The sequence below is a fragment of the Babylonia areolata genome, chromosome 23, assembly GCF_041734735.1.
Source record: "Babylonia areolata isolate BAREFJ2019XMU chromosome 23, ASM4173473v1, whole genome shotgun sequence".
NCBI lineage: Eukaryota > Metazoa > Mollusca > Gastropoda > Neogastropoda > Buccinidae > Babylonia > Babylonia areolata.
The window spans coordinates 13072742-13090973 of record NC_134898.1 but is presented as its reverse complement, the minus strand read 5'-3'; the positions used below and the strand labels follow the sequence as shown (position 1 = coordinate 13090973).

The 18232-nt window shown below is 43.4% G+C and overlaps 1 protein-coding gene across 1 annotated transcript in view; it reads right to left on the bottom strand.

Annotated features, from left to right (window-relative positions):
- Nucleotides 1–8149: 8149 nt before the first annotated feature.
- LOC143298003 (ras-related and estrogen-regulated growth inhibitor-like) overlaps nt 8150–18232 on the bottom strand; it is a 138647-nt gene continuing 128564 nt past the window's right edge. Inside the window, exon 5 of the mRNA XM_076610648.1 lies at nt 8150–10529. Within this exon, the coding sequence (XP_076466763.1) occupies nt 10038–10529 (492 nt within the window). The 3' untranslated portion in view covers nt 8150–10037. The remainder of the gene's footprint in view (nt 10530–18232) is intronic.

The window sequence follows — 18232 nt, the reverse complement described above, 5'->3', positions numbered from 1 at the left end:
TGTGGACATCTTTTTCGCGTTTCACCGAAGTGCGCCCGCGGCTGAACCAATCAACGGTCCTATCATCTTCAAAAGCCTCCAGCAAAATAACATCAGTGATAGTCATTCCTCTTCTCGCTGATTTTTCGTACACACACACACACACACAAGGTTATGTGGGAGAATAAACATTTATCCTCGCTGATTTCGCGCACAGACACGGACAGACAGACAAGCACACACACACACACACACACACACACACACACACACACAGTCGAGCATGCGAGCGCGCGCGCACACACACATACACAACGAGAGATGGTGAGAGAAAGAGAGAGGGGGACAGAAAGAAAGAGGGGAGGTGGAAAGTTAACTGGATGGCGATGTGGGGATGGAAATGTTATAACACTTTCTGTGTGCTTTATCAGAAGGGCATTGACCCTTTTTATGACGAGGGCGGTCTGAGGAATGGGGTAAAATGTGCATGTGTGCCAGTGTGTACATGTCTCTGTGTGTAGAGTGTGTGTGTGTGTGTGTGTGTGTGTGTGTGTGCATGAGGGTATATGTATGCGTGTGTGTGGGCGTGAGTGCGTGTGTTTGTGTTTGTGTGTGTGTGCGTGTGTGTGTGAGGGCGGGAGGAGGAGGGGAGGCTTCGGAGCTGTAGGAGGAGGAGGGGGGAGGGGGGGGGAGGGAAGCGTTCGTCTTACAGTTATGATGTCTCCAAAATATTCAAGATTACAACAACAATTAAATTAAATAAAAAGCTACGGCAACAACATAAATTTGGGAATCTGTCTGTCTGTCTGTGTCTCTCTCAAGCTGTTGTGTCTATATTACATGGCGTGAACAACTGGTGCATGCGTACGTACGAGCACATTTTTCTCTGCGGCCCAAGACATGTTACGAGCATGCGGAAAAGTTATTATAGACTGCAACACATGCTAGACTGGTTGGTTTTTGTTTGTTTGTTTGTGTGTGTGTGTGTGTGTGTGTGTGTGTGTGTGGTTTTTTCTTCGAGAATGAAACTCTATCTCTCTGCCTCTGTCTTGTCTATCTGCCTGTGTGTGTGTGTGTCTCTCTCTCTCTCCTCTCTCTCTCTCTCTCTCTCTCTCTCTGCCTACCTTTACAGATTGTGTGAATGACTCAGACCCTGTTTTCTGCTTCTTTCACATCTGTACATCTCTGTCCTGAAAACGAAACGCACACGTGGAAAAGTGAAGAACTGCTCTCTCTCTCTCTCTCTCTCTCTCTCTCTTGTCTCTGTCTGTCTAGACAGATAGATAGATATATGCGTGTACAGCCAAAAACACAGCCAAGAGCCAAGTCGTTTTTCCTAGGTGCGAAAAAAAACAACCACAAACAAATAATAAACCAGAACTCCCCCGAAATATTGTCCAATTACCATGTGAAGTCGTATTATAGGATACGCCTCTGTCGTCTATTATTCCGTAGAACGTTTTACAAGACGGTAAATAAAAAAGCAACAACTGAAAATACAATCACAAAATACTTATATAAAAAAAAAGGAACCCATTAACTGCCAACGAGCATTTTCTGAGTGCTAGAAAAAAAGAAAAGAAAAAAAAAGAGCGAGAAAACTTGATGTTGCTCATCAATAAAGTGCAGAGAGACAGTGGGGATTTGGGGTGGGGGGGTGGGTTGAATTAAAAAAAAAAACAAAAAAAACACACACACACTTTAAGAAATTACAAAAAAAAAATTAAAAAAATAAAAAATAAAAAAATAAAAATTTAAGTAAAGGTGACTGAACTGTTTGAAGCAGAAAATGAGAAATGAAAGAGACGAGAGAAATAACAGGAAGGATCAGAAAAAAAAGAGAAAAGAAAGAGAAAAAAAAAATACATATCACGGGATTTCCAGAAGGCTGAGTTACGATGAGAAGGGTTGTCCATGGTGCATGATGCTAATGTTTGTCTTGATTAATCACCTCGTAGTGAATAGACAATAAACCAAAAAGAAAAGGAAGAATGCTAATCTCTATTATACCTGTCATTCATGTGAAGAAGAGAAGAGCTGAGAAGGAAGACATTATACAATTTCCATGCAAAGATGGATCAATAAAGTATTATTGAACTGATCTGAACTGAACTGAACTATCACAACAGAAACAGACTGTGATGTCCCAACAGGGGTTATTAATGGGGTGGATAGGGGATGGATGGGGGTGGGGGTTGGATGGGAGTGGGGAGGGGGGTGGATGGGGCTAGGGGGGTGGGGTGGATGGGGGTGGGTAGGGGGGGGGGAGATCTGTGAAAGAAAGGGGACCGGGGGCAACAATTTGAGTTTACCTTTGTAGGTGCTTATATATATATATATAAACCTTTGTAGTTTTTGTTTTACCTTTGCAGTTTTTTCAACATTTGCATTTTTTTTTTACTTTTGTGGGTTGTTGTTTTTTTCCTCTTTAGCTTTTTTTTTTTTTTTTTACTTTTGTTTTTTTAATTACATTTGTAGGTGTGTGTGTGTGTGTGTGTGTGTGTGTGTGTGTGTGTGTGTGTTTTATTAACCTTTGTAGCTGTTTTTCTTTTTAGCTCTGTAGTTTATAGCCCAGCCGAAAACATACGGTCACATCAGCGCTTAAAAAAAAATTCGAAAAAAATAAAAACTGGACACCGATTCTTTTGATCCTGAAGATAAAAAAAAAAAGGAAGAATAAAAAAAAAAAAAAAACTCAAACGAACAAACAAAAATATGGAAAAGAAAATCAGGTACAAGTACATTCATATTCGTGTACATGCGCCAGACTTGGGCATTCCTCTGACCTTGACCATCCCGTCAGTATTTCGCCAGAGGATCTAAAAAAAATAAAATAACCCACCCCGCTGGATATAAAAATAGCACACACAAATGCACGCACGCACACACACGCACGCACACACACACACACACACACACACACACACACACACACACACACACACACACACTCTCAAGATACCTGCAAAGTGGTCATCCATGGACATGTCAGCACTCTTTATACCAGACAATACAATGCAGTGGTCGGTAAATCAATAAATAATAATATCAAATAATAGACAAATGCACAGCTACGTAAACTGATAAATAGTACACGAACAGGTAACTAAATACGGCGCCTCTGAAACGTTTTCAGAAGATATGGACTGTACATAGTACGATTCAAAGATGAGCAAGGGTAAATGTCACCGTGCAAGTAAAATGAAGCACTGACACACAAATGGGTTAAGATGCACAATCATTGCATAAGACGATGCCCTTGACTTGCGAAACATTATAATTCTACTATTCCACACTGTCTTCGTTATTATTGCCTAATGTCATGCTTCAAGTTGTTGTTCTATAATTACCAAATTTCAGCCTTCATGTTGTTCCGTTACTGCACAAACCGCAGCCTCGTTACTTGTTCCATCACTGCATATCGTCAGCCTTGTTCTATGACTGCACACCCGGCTAGAAACCTTTTCGTTTTATTGCACTATAACTACCATTGTTGTTTCATCGTTACGTAATCTCTAGCCTTGTTTATTTGTTGCACAATCGCCAGTCTTGTTATTCATTTATTCCACAGTTTGACAAAATTATAACCTTTACTCCATGGTGGTGTTTAATGATGTTTTACGTAATCCACTGTCACAAGCCTTGTTTCACAGCCACCACTAGCCTTGCTATTCCGTCAGTCCACAAAAAAAAAAAAAAAAAAAAAATCTTACCATCCACTATCAAAAGTCTTCCTATTCCGTCAGCCCACAATCAAAAGCTTTGTTACTCCATCAATCCACCATCATAAGCCTTGCTATTCCGCCAGTCCACTATAAAAGCTTTCCAATTCCGTCAATCCACAATCAGAGGCTTTGTTTTTCCGTCAATCCACAATCAGAAGCTTTGTTATTCCGTCAATCCACAATCAGAAGCTTTGTTATTCCGTCAATCCACAATCAGAGGCTTTGTTTTTCCGTCAATCCACAATCAGAGGCTTTGTTTTTCCGTCAATCCACAATCAGAAGCTTTGTTATTCCGTCAATCCACAATCAGAAGCTTTGTTATTCCGTCAATCCACAATTAAAAACCCTGCTATTCCGTCACTCTGCTATCGGTAGCAATGCTATTCCGTCAATCCCCAAGCAAAAAGCCTTTCTATTCTGTCAATCCACAATCAAAACGCTTTGCTATTCCGTCAATCCACAATCAAAAGCCTGGTTATTCCGTCAATCCACAATCAAAAGTCGAGTTATTCCGCAATCCCACACGCAGAATCCAAGCTAATCCGTCACTGAACACTCTTAAGCTTTGTCATTCCGACGTTGCATAGCCATTAAGCTTTGCTATCCCAATAGTCTGAATATTTCTTATTCCAATGATTCCACAGTTAGGGGCTTTTCATTCCATCGTCACGAACTTGGTATTCCATTTTCAAGTTTTCAGCTTCGATATTCCTTCATTTCAGACTCATGGGCCGTGATTTCGCGTCGTTCCACTGTCATATATACCTTGCTTTTCCACAGTCTACTGATATGCTATTGCATAATTCCGTAACAGTAGGGTATCTCTGTTATTCTAGTAATGAAGCTTGTTATTCCGTTAATCACGCCCTAAGTCTTGTTAGTCCATCATTACATTTGATTTCAAGATCATTCCATAGTTATAAGCCTTTTTCATATATATATATATTTTTTTTATTTTATTCGCGAACATTCTATGCGATTAATTCACAGTCGTGGGCCTTGTTATCCATGATAATGAGAAGGAAAAAAAACAACACAACGGTGAATAAACTGTAATGGTGGCAAGTATGACAAAGATGACAATAATGATGGCATGATGATGTTAACAATAACGCTCATGGCATGTTCATAAAATGATGTCATTGTCGTCATCGTCATCAGCACAACCATCACCCTTATCAATGCACTGAACAAGCTTTCCCAATTCTCCGCAAGCCGAGCCAGCACGCACGTTTTCACGTGCCACACGCAATCCACCAACACACTGAACACAATGATCGTAATGTCAGCTAAATACAGATGCTCAAGGTAAAACAAACAAACGAAATTATTCTGTGCAAAGCGAAGACAACCTGAACATCATTTCTTAGAAAGGGGAAAAAGAAAACTCAAACACTGGCCAAAGAGTGACGGGAACAAAACGTCATAGATCTCATTACGTCACGCTTTTTTTTTTTCTGGACTTCCCTTTGAACAGCCAGGACGTCACCCCTCTTCAGACAGCCAGGATTTTAATCTGGGACACCAGATGGACTTCACACCCGGGACTCTTACCCACTGGGACAAGGAAAACCTCCACAACACTAAGACCAAAGCTTTGAGCAACATTACCCCAGGGACGCAAACCGACAGTTCGTTACACTCAACTCCACTGCCATGCCACAAGCAAAGCTCAACCTCGTGATGCCACTCACTTCCACGGAGATGACGACGGCGACGACGACGGTAATGACGACGATGATGATGATGACGACGTCGACGATGATGACAACGACAACGATGTTGATGATGATGACGACGACGGTGACGACGATAATGACGACGACGACGATGATGACGACGTCGACGATGATGACAACGACAACGATGTTGATGATGATGACGACGACGGTGACGACGATGATGATGATGACGATGACGACGACATCCACGTCGGCGAACACGGCACTAATGATGACGATAACGACGACGTCGACGAGTACGGCATTGTGGATGACGACGACGATGACGATGATGACGATGACGATGTCGCCGACGATCATGACAAATGTGATGGTGGTTTTTGAAAATGATAGGAAAATCAAATCGACATGACAAAGCTCATGAAACATTTCATGGCAACGGACCATTCCACGTGGTCCGTCCTCGCTTTAAGGGGTAACGACGACGACGACGATGATGATGATGATGATGGTGATGAAAACCTTAATGGCAATACACCATAACTTGTGATCGTCTCCAACAAAACAGTTCCATCTTCACCTAAGATGCCGATGAGAAGGATGGGAGGGGGGGGATTCATCATCAATCATAAGAAACCCAGTGATGCATTATATATGCAGTTGTTAACAGAGACAAAAATATAATCAAACGAAAAAGAACAAAGTTAAAGGGGGAAAAAAGATCATTATTCGTCATAACCCAATGAACAAACTGAGTGGGGAATTCTTTGGTCTAACACGCGAGTGTTTCGTTCGTTTCACTGCTCTTTAAGACAACAGCATTGTTACTACATAGATCAAGCGATGGTCGAACTGCGGCAGGGGAAGAAAAACCTGTGTTTCTGCCCAGATGAATACTTGAGGGGTCTAAGTGCACTGCCCAAGGAGCGGCGCACGTTCTTGGCATCACATAGCGGATTCTTGCTACCTCAGACCTGGGACTGGACCTAGGGCTGGGTTCACTGAACGATCTTTGCAGTGCTAAGTTTGCTTTGCGTTAAGAACACTCCCAAGTCTGCGCACATTCCATGTATAGACTTAGTCAAACTTCGTAACGATGAGCAAACTACGATCGTTAATGCGAGCCCAGTCCTGAAAACAATATTCATGCAGGGTCGTCAAAAAATGTCAAATCCTGTACACACACACACACACACACACACACACACACACACACACACACACACAGGGACTGCTTATTCTAAAACAATATACGAATAATACTAGCAGAAACTGACACAGAAATGAAGAGAAAAAAAATAACAAAACAAACCCCACACCACCACACACATTCCAACAACTTCACAGTGTGTATTCACACATTCAAGTAATACATACTCATCCGACTATAAACTGGTACATGGCTTTTCTACCACAGACAACTGTTGACATATTATATTAAGGCGCCTGCTCAAACCTTCAAATCTTTGTGCTTAAGATTGGACCGTAAGTGTCTTGGTAGAATCACTAATGATAATGACAAAGCGTTGGGTACAGGCCAGTCTCACTAGTCTGTTTCCCCAACAAAGAAATAAACCCGAGTTCTTACAAACTACGCCAAAGGTCGGTAAACCAAATTTTGAGTACATGACTCAACAGAGATAAGTGACCACGATTCCGCGTTCGGAGAACACTGCTTTCACAATTCTCTAAAATGTGAAACATTTCCCGTTTCATTGTTCAGCTTTCGTTGGCTGCTAAAATAAAAAATAAAAAATAATAATAATAATAACAACAACATTGGCAGGTTCACGAATATCTCTTGTGATTTAGATAAGTGTTGTCAAGCAGATAAATAAAAATAAAAATAGGAGACGAAGCACGCGTCAACTGTTAAAACCTTGTGATACGTGCAGTCAGTGCCATGTTTTCACACACAATGCTACCGGCATTTTCCGCACTCGGTTTGCCTGGTTGATCGGCAAACGAGAACAGAGAACAGAAAAGAGAACTTCAACCACTTGTATACTCTGCTGTCCACATCGACAATTCTTTCCGCTCCACTGAAGGACACAATATCAATTGTTTTTTTTTGGTTGTTGTTTTTTTGTTTTTTTAAGTTAAGCTTACAGTCTATCGATTTTGAATAAAGCTCTACACAATCATGCCTTATGGATATCACATGTTGCTGATCTCACGCACAAAAAAATGGTGACATGATTGTTCTAAATTCCACTCCACACAATTTCGTGTACGCTGTACCATTTCCATGTGTATGTGAATAGCAGATGTAAACTTCTACCTGCTCAGACAAAACAACTTCTGGATGAAAACATAATGAGTAGTATTACTATGCAAATGATCTTTCAATACATCTCAAAACAACGTAACTGAGCATGATTATGGTGACGACAAACCCTAAAACGCCCAGTGTTAAAATGGCTAACATGGTGGTCAGCGGGTGACTTCCCTTTCATGGTAGCTAAATTACAATTCACTTCGTCATGATTTCCTCATGCATCGTCACAGTAATCAAAATGCAAAAATCATTTTAAATATTTACATTATGAAAAATCCCACTCTAACTCCTCAAGACATCAAACAGCTACTCACTCAGTCAGTGTTTGTGCATGCAATCACGTTATTCAAATAAACACAGATCAAATAAATAATAAACAAAAAATAATCATCCAATCGGTTTAGCAGCAAACCATGTCGTATGTGACATATATCCCCCCGACCCCCACCCCCAAACTAGAAAGCAGTGGCCTACACATGCCAACGACACGGCCATCCACAGACAACTGTAGGTGGGTTCATCGGCTCACCAGGTGTCCGAACTCAACGTATCGGTTTCAGGGGGTCTTAATTCATTGTCTCAGTCTCACGTAGCTGAACACAATTTCATTTTCAGGTGTCTAAACTCACGGTTTCATTCTCATGTGTCTGAACTCCCAGTTTCAGTTTCATGCGGCCACACTCACTGTTTCATTTTCAGGTGGCCAAACTCAGTTTCATTCTCAGGTGACTCACTGTTTCATTCTCAGGTGACCAAACTCACTGTTTCAGTATCATGAAGCTAAACTCACTGTTTCAGTTTAAATTCCAACGAAGCGTCAAACTGACCCATAACCCTACACTAAATGTGCTAGACAAAAATAAATAAATAAATAAATAGAGATGGAAAAGGCAGATGTCTGACCACATATTTCTACTCCCTCATCCATGTGAAGAGTCTCTGGGGAGCCGCACAGAACTGTTCACAAGATTCCTCCGGATCTGCCAGTTGTATGTTAACGTTAGCCTTGGTCTCTGACCACACATACACACACACACACACACACACACATTTAAAATTATATATAAAAAAACCTAGTTCGCCGGCCCGACCTTGAAAGCCTGCCAAATATTACCAGATGTCTATGGATACGTCGGCAGGTGAGATGAGGTCTAAAACCAATGTCTATCAGACTTTTGTTGTTTTTACGACCGTTGTATATTAAAAAAAAAAAAAAAAAAAAAACGTTTTAGAGCCCCAACGCAAATTACACCAACTGTGGACTAGTGATCAGACTGCACCGACAGGGGATCATGGGGTATTAGATGACACACACTGATTACGTTGCAAATCGTCTTTGTGCATTGTCCGAGTCGATCAATATTTATCATTCCCAGCCCAGTTTCGTTTTCCATTTTCACCATCACAAAAAAAACTGCCTCACTGCAGGTGGCCAGCAAAATGTCTCTATAAAATGATTTCAGTCCGAGAAAATATCTGCTGGGCATATAACCAGCTTTCCAGGAAAACAAAATTGCAGGCATAATTTTTTTTTAGAAAAAAGAAAAAAAAAGGAGGGGTTGCGCTCTCGGTGTAGCGACGCGCTCTCCCTGGGAAGAGCAGCCCGAATTTCACACAGAGAAATCTGTTGTAACAAAAAGAGTAATACAATACAGTTCAGTATTCGCCCTTAAAATGTATGGATGCGACTGTCAGGTGCTAGTAAAATAAATAAAATAAATAAGAAAGAAAAAGGAGCACCAGAAAGGATCGTTGTAGTCTCTGTACGGCATGCCTTATAAAAGCCTCAATCATTCTCAGTTCATGGATCCGGTCTCAGACGTCTTAGCCCATTTACGATCCTTCCTAAAGGTTTGTTCTGCATGTACACAGCAAGCCTCGTCTTGAACTTTCCGTTCGGCGACTTACAATTACGTCCACATACAGAACACGACACATCCGGTATGTCCCTAACAAACAACGCGACCTGTAAAACGGAAAAGATGTGTGTTTTTGGTTGTGACAAAAAAAAATTGTCCACTCGTCAGAGCAGTGAAAATTCTTCAAAAGTCTTCACTTCATATCACGATGAGGACAGAACACAGAAAATTGAAGAAAAAAAAGAAAGAAATATAAAATAAAATAGAAAAAACAAACTTTAAGCGAACGCGCGATCTTTAATCAACTCAAAATAAAAACATGTCATTTCATATCATGATAAGAGCAGAACAACCCACTTAAAGACTAAAAACAAATACATATATGAAAATAAAACAAATTACCAAAAACCAAAACAAAACAAAAAAAACTTTTACGCGAACGCACGTCCTTTAAATAAACTGAGCTATTTAATAAAAACAACAAAAAACAAACAAACAAAAAAAAAAAACAACCTCAAAATGTGTCGCTGCGACTGCGCACGATGCGCTTCTTGAAGGCCTTCTTCATGTTGTACAGGCGCGAGCGCTTCTCCATGGCCGGGCCACCCTGACCTTGACCCTGACCCGTGGAGGAGGAGCCCGCCGAGGCCACGCCTCCCAGCCCCACGGGGCTCGTAACGCTCTTGACGTACTCGCGCTTCAGCTGACACAGCAGCTCCTCCATGGCGTCTCCCACGGCGGCGAACCCCTCCGCCACGGACAGCTCGTACTTTGGGCAGTCCATCTCCCCAGCCAGCTCCAGCCCCTCGTCCTCCGTCACGGCCCTGGCGGTCAGCAGGTCCGATTTGTTGGCCACCAGCACGAGCGGCGTGTCCTGGTGACGGTGCGTGTACAGCACGTCCTTGAGGCGCCGCGCCTCCTCCAGACTGCCCCGGTCAGTCACCGAGTACACCAGCACGAACCCGTCCGCCCACTTGACGTGCCGCTCCAGGGTCTCCTCCGGCATCTGTTGGGGTGGGTGTGAGGGTTACGGGAAGGGAGGGGCGGGGGATGGGTGGGTTGGGGTGGGGGGGGGGGGGAGAGAAATTGATAAATGAATATGTGAATCAATACATTTTGACTGACTGATAGCTTCATACATACACAGAAAAAACACACAGACAGACAGACAGACAGATCGACAGATATACATACATACATAGACAGACATATCAGATACATACATACATACATACACACATACACACATGTATATATATACATAGACAGACAGACAATACATACATACATACATACCAGACACAGTATTCATTATCATTACACATACATACATATATACATGGGCATACAGACAGACAGACATGTAGATAGATAGACAGACGGATATATAGATAGAAAAACAGATAAACAGACAGATCAATACAAACACACTGGGTCATTGGATCTCAACACCGCCACATCCACCCCTCCATCCCCACACCCGTTTTTTTCTGATTTGTCTCATCACTGATGCTCGTCCAGCTTCACCAGAAAAAAACAACAACAACAAAGAATAAGAAAAGAAAAAAAAAGCTAATAATCAAAGGAATAAATGGATATATTACTATCAAACAAATGAATAGATGTATAAATGACTAACTCAATCAATAATCAAATAAATAAACGCGTACATGAATGACAAAATGACTAAATAAACAAGGTCGGAGCGCACACGGAAGCTGGGTGGCACGGAACAGCGTCACGTGTTTTTCGAAGAGCACGTGCAGTGAACTGGAAACAAAACGCTGGCTTTGACCCCATTTCCTTCCTGCCACACTCCCAACAAGGTCAGGGACACGTGGGGGAAAACCTGGCCATCATTTACTGTTGGCATCCTAATTAACTCGCAGTGCCCCCCCTTCCCCTCTTCCCCCCTCCTCTCTCTCTCTTTCTCTATCTGTCACACACACACACACACACACACGCACTCACGCACGCATGCACCTGTTCACTGAAAATTTCCCCCCCACAACAGATCACGAATGGTTATCCCATCACATGTGAAAGCAACACAAACACACACTATCTCTGACGTACGCACGCACGCACGCACGCACGCACACACACACACACACACACACACACACTCCCACCCAGTGGGAATTTCCCCTGGAATCTCCCAGTCTCTGACTCCTCCCACGGGACTTCCTGTCTCAGGTACAGATCACACGATTCTAAGGTGTGGTGGAAACAACACAGGGACTGGTGCAGCAGGGAATGATAGCACACTTCCCCATGTATCTGCTTCTGTTTCTTCTTCTGTTTCTTCTTCTCCCAACAACACACATACTGGTGCAGCAGGGAATTATACCTGGAGTGATGGCCAAGAGGTAACGCGTCCGCCTAAGGAAGCGAGAGACTCTGAGCGCGCTGGTTCGAATCACGGCTCAGCCGTCGATATTTTCTCCCCCTCCGCTAGACCGTGAGTGGTGGTCGGGACGCTAGTCATTCGGATGAGACGATAAACCGAGGTCCCGTGTGCAGCATGCACTTAGCGCACGTAAAAGAACCCACGGCAACAAAAGGGTTGTTCTTGGCAACATTCTGTAGAAAAATCCACTTCGATAGGAAAAACAAATAAACTGCACGCAGGAAAAAAAAATGGGTGGCGCTGTAGCGACGCGCTCTCCCTGGGGACAGCAGCCCGAATTTCACACGGAGAAATCTGTTGTGATAAAAAGAGAAATACAATACAATACCACCCTTCCCCATGTATCACCTCCTCCTCCTCCTGCGTTCGTGGGCTGCAGCTCCTCAGTACGTCCACTTGTATCAAGGAGTGGGCATTTACGTCCGGGGACATTTATTTTACCCCACTGTGACGAAGGAAGCCATGCTTGCTTTGTTCTTGTTTCCATAACCCACCGAACGCTGACATGGATTACAGGGTCTTTAACATGCGTATGTGATCTTGTACGAGCATATGCACACGGAGGGGGTGGCGTGGGGGGGGGGGGGCCAGGCACCAACGCGTCTGCACATTTGTTGCCCTGGGAGATCGGAACAATCCCCAGTCACTCCTAACCCATCAGACGCCTCGACCGGATTTGTTAAACCTTTCACCGCCAAGCTCGCATTTATGCACAGGCTTGGCAGAGGATCCATGTCACTGAAAGGTGGCCATTCATTGGTCTGTTATCCATGAACCTACTGCTCTTAATGTTAGGTGGTAGGATAGGCCATATTTTCTATACATCGGAGAGGGAATCCCCAGCTGTTCTTAGCCACTGTCTTTTCTGTGTTTATACCACAAGGGAATTCTGTACTCTAAATTGACTGGCGGTGAAAGGGTTAACCCAAGACTCTCTGACTGAAAGTCCAATTTCTTTAACCACTCAGCTGTTGCGCCGGCCTACCCCTGTGTCACTTGAGCCACGGACCGTGTTGTTCTTGCCAATCCACCAGGCTTCCGAGGTTGGGGTTCGGTTCCCTGCATGCATGCCTGCATACCTGCGAGCCATTCTAAGGGCAGTGCTTGCTGCCAGACACAACAGTCCTGTCTGATCTGAGACATGACTGGAAATGTATTCGTGAGTGTTGAGAACTGTTTTTGCATTCTTTCTGTCACTGTGTGTGTGTGTGTGTGTGTGTGTGGCGCGTACTTCTTGTTTCGTTTTCCAAGAACTCCTAACACTAAAAGCACAACATGGACAAAGGAAAATATTCCTTTATCAAATCTGACGTCATCAGCAGGAGAGGACGTACATGGTTCGTGTTCCAGTCTCCAGCTAGAAATGCTCAACTCTGTTTTTCTACCTCAAGACACCACACACAAACACAAACACACACACTAACACACACTTACACACACGCACACAAACACACACAGACACATACGCACACACGCACTCACACAAACACACACACACACACACACACACGCATACACACGTACACACACACACATACATACACCCTACACTCCATCACCAATGCAGACACGCACACGCGCGTCGCGCACACACACACACACACATGCACACGCACGCACATACACACACACACACACAGAAGCACACACGCACTCACATACACGCATACACACACTCACACACACACACATATACGTGCACACACAGACAGAAACATACGCATACACACGTACACGTACACACACATACGTACATCCCCCACCAATACAAACACGCGCACACGCGCGCGTGCATTCAAACACACACACACACACACACACACACACACACACACACGGAGGCTCATTAACTACCCCTTACCAGTCTCTCCCCCACCTCCTTTAATTTAAACTCCCCACTTGAAGTCTATACGACAGACTGTGAAGCCTTCAGCCTCGCCATCTGCCTCGCTCCACTGTTGCATAATAACCCCCCCCCCCCCCCGCCCCCTCCTTCCATCCTCCCCCACCCCACTGCTCTCTCCCCCCTTGGCCACCCTTCTCGCTGCACGTGTGATACGATACAGACCTCGCACCTGCTGTTCGTCAGAAAGTCATGAGAAGAAGAAACGGTTGCGTGGATATAATTATAAACCATAATACGGTGGTGGTGTTCTTTTGTTGTTGATGCTGTTGTTGTTTTTTTGTGTGTGTGTTGTTTTATTAAGCTTCTGGTAAAGGAATATTATTGTGTCCGAGAGCTATTTTATTCATTCATTTATTTCGTGTGTGTGTGTATTTATTTCCTTATTGATATATCCATTTAGTTTATATATTTACACACACACACACACACACACACACACGTGTGTGTGTGTGTGTGTGTGTACATAGATATATGTGCGTGTATGTGTGTGTGTGTGTGAGAGAGAGAGAGAGAGAGAGAGAGAGAGAGAGAGAGAGGAGAAGACGCGTCTGAGGCAGTCATTACTCACTTCCTCCCTACTGCACAGGTTGACTTGCCCATATCCAGAAAATCGCAATATCCCCCCCCCCCCCCCACACCCCCTGCCTTCCCCCCACTCCCTCCCTATTGAGCACGACATGCATTCATTCACTCATTGATTCAAACAGTCACTCATCGATTCCTTCAGTACTTCAAAGGTACACACACTCGGGTTTTGTTCTTGCTGGGTTGCTGTTTTTTTCCCTCGAGGCCTGACTAAGCGTGTTGGGTTACGCTGCTGATCAGCCAGGTGTGAGCGTATATGGATGTGTCCGAACGCAGTAACGCCTCCTGGAGTAACTGAACTGAACTGGGCACCAATGTTTGGTATTTATTATGATAAACGGCACATGACTCTTTTGAGACACCCAATGCTGGCACACAGCCGTAGAGATGATAGTTTAGCGACCTCTCGGCTTTCGGTTTTATGATCAACCTGTTCGAAGCCGTGGTTTTCTTGGAAATATTTCACTGCAGTATCCGGTACTTTATTTGCAGTGTTGGTCGGAATTGGCATACAGGTGTTCCGGGACTTCAAGAAAATAAAACGTCAGGTTGGGGTGCTGAAGTGGGTGGAGAGTGGTGGGTGGTGTTTGTGGGTGGTGGATGGGGGGTATCAATTTCATGCTTTGAGAGATTATCAGTGGTTACGGCATCCCCTTCCATGTGAAAGGGCAAGAAAAAAAATGCAAAGTTTTACTGAAATTCTACCGGGATTTGTTTTGTTCTGTTTTGATTGTTTGTTTGTTTGTGTTCAACACTTCCGGCATTTTGAAAACTTGCAGAGATGACAGCTTCCGTTTTTACACACACACACACACACACACACACACACACTCATTCACACAAACCCACCCTCTCTCTCTCTCTCTCTCGCTATCCCTCGCTTGCTTCTGCATACACACAAATTTTACTTCAAACTTCGAAGGGTTTATCTACAACACATGCATCCACTCATACCATGCGTACACATCGAGCACACATATGTGCACGTGCATACACACACATCTGCACCCACCACCTCCACCCTCACATGGACCGCGCATGTGATTAAGGGCTGGCAATCTGGTTATTGTAACAAGGTGATCGCCCCTGTCGGAAGTGCTTCGACTGCCATCAGGGCTGTGCCAAAATACCGGAAGGATGACTGCATAATGACGAAAACAGGACATTTCTCTCTTCCTTGGTTGAAAAAAAAAAAAAAAAAAAAAAAAAAAAATATATATATATATATATGTATGTGTGTGTGTGTCTGTGTGTGTGTGTGTGTGTGTGTGTGTGTGTGTGTGTGTGTGTGTGTGTGTGTGTGTGTGCGCGTCCAGCATTTGCAATATGAAAGCAATGTCTGGAATCTCTTGACAGTGCGCGCTGCGAGTGCTTCCCTCTGTAGGCTATAGTCTTTCACATTTTATTGCATGTTTATAACTAACAAATAAATACATCACTTACACACACACACACACACACACACACACACACACTGTCTCCCTTTATCATACCACTTCTGTATGGCCAGCTGAAGGAAGGCCACCGCGAACTTGGAAGACCCTGCAAGCGCTTCAAGGACACCTTGAAGACAAACCTCAAAGCCTGTGACATAGACATCGCTTCCTGGGAAACTGATGCCCTTGACCGCTCTCGCTGGAGGAAGCTGTGCTCTAGTGGCATAAAGACATTTGAAAACAAGAGAACGCTGGCCATTAAGGAGAAGCGTGAGCGAAGGAAGCAGGGCTCAACTTCTGGAGACGTTTTCCCTTGCAACACCTGTGGGAAGTGCTGCGCATCCTGAACCGGCCTCTTCTCCCATATGAGGACACACACCGACAGATAAGCCTGCCTGACTACTCATCCGTCGGTCCGACGGAAGACTCCATCTGTTCCACTGATTTGTTCTCTCTCCGTCTGTGTGACACACATTTTTAATCTCACTTCTTTCATTTCTCGAGTTACTATCCGCTATCTATTAAGCGCGCGCACACACACACACACACACACACACACACACACACACACACACACACAAACATTTGCGCGCGCGTTCCATCGTCTAATTAACGTTTTCTCTCTGCATTTTTTCCGGCGTTGTCCCACTGAAACCTTGCATTTATATACGCTAAAAATTTGGTTTGGCGTAGAAATGCGTACACGTAATGATTTTGTTCCGTGGAGAAACAAACATGTTCCCAATCTTCATAAATATGAATTCGCTATGTGCTGTATTCTCAACGCGAATACATGAGTCTAGATTACCTGACAAAGCATATCGAACTTCGCTTGATATGGATGTTCTTGGTAAGAGAAAATTGACCTCAGATATCAGCTGTAGATTAGAATTATATGTTTCGATTTCGTTTTGGCCAAACCAAGGCATGAAGGCTATTAACCCTTTCGCCGCCAGTCAATTTAGAGTACAAAATTCCCTTGTGGTATAAACACAGAAAAGACAGTGGCTAAGAATAGCTGGGGATTCTGCCTGCGATGTATAGAAACTATGGCCTATCCTACCACCGAACATTAAGAGCAGTAGGTTCACAGATAACAGACCAATGAATGGTCACCTTTCAGTGACATGGGTCCTCTACCACGCCTGTACATACATGTGAGCTTGGCGGTGCAAGGGTCAATGATACTGTTCCAGTCGTTCTGTGTGTGTGTGTGTGTGTGTGTGTGTGTGTGTGTGTGTGTGTGTGTGTGTGTGTGTGTGTGTGTGTGTTTTGTTTCTGTTGCAGACTACCTGTATGCATATGGTATCAACGGGATTTTCATGTCAGTAAGGTTTAATGTTCACAGAGCTTTCTGTGCTATACCTGATGACAACATAGATCACCACATAAAATATTCAATGGCAATGCTCAGACTTGGTATTACTTGGAAACTGCAGAACCATTACCGAAACAGAACACAGCTGATCTACGCTGCAAACTATGCAACACTATCCTGTCCTATCCTGCATGATATGACAGCAAAGCTTATACTGCCCGAATTCCCTAAATCCCCATGCAGATTCGGGGTTGTCATGGCACATATGCATAAACAGACTCTACAATTTGTTCACCTATTTTAGGCATCCAGGCTGCAGTAAACTCTCATCTCTTCGAACATCTAAGGGTGGGTTTTTTTTTGTTCTTATATATATATATATATATATATATATATATATATATATATATATATATATATATATATATATATATATATATATATACACGACCGTATTTTACAGGTTTTGTTGTTGTTGTTGTTGTTGTTGTTTTTGTTTTTTTGTCGTCGTTGTTTGTTTTCGTTTTTCCTTCAAATGATCGTGCTAGCTCCCGTTCCCAGTGGCAATGGCCTAAATTTGAATAAATAATATATTCATATCCCTGTCTCTAAGATATGTAATGTATGCATATATACGCAAATGAACGCTACCTGTTAAAACTCTACCATTTAGGTAGACATAGTCCGATTTTCTTTCTATGTTGTTTTTGCTTGGAGGGGATGGAGAAGGGAGAGGGGTAGGGGGGGGGGGGATGGGAGGAGGAGTGGAAAAGTGATGGGCGTTGTCGTGTCTCCATACTTTACCACCGTGCTGAACGCAGACATTAATCATAGAACTTTTAATACGCTGTCGCGCCAGAAAGAAAGAAAGCAAGCAAGCAAGCAAGCAAGCGCACACACACACACACACACACACACATATTCATCTCTCTCTCTCTCACTAAATAATTAAGCCACAAATAAAAAAAAACAACAAAAACTGATTCCCCACCGACTTCAAATTAATGTATCGCGCAGAGAAATAACTTCCAATAACGTTTATCGTAATGACATT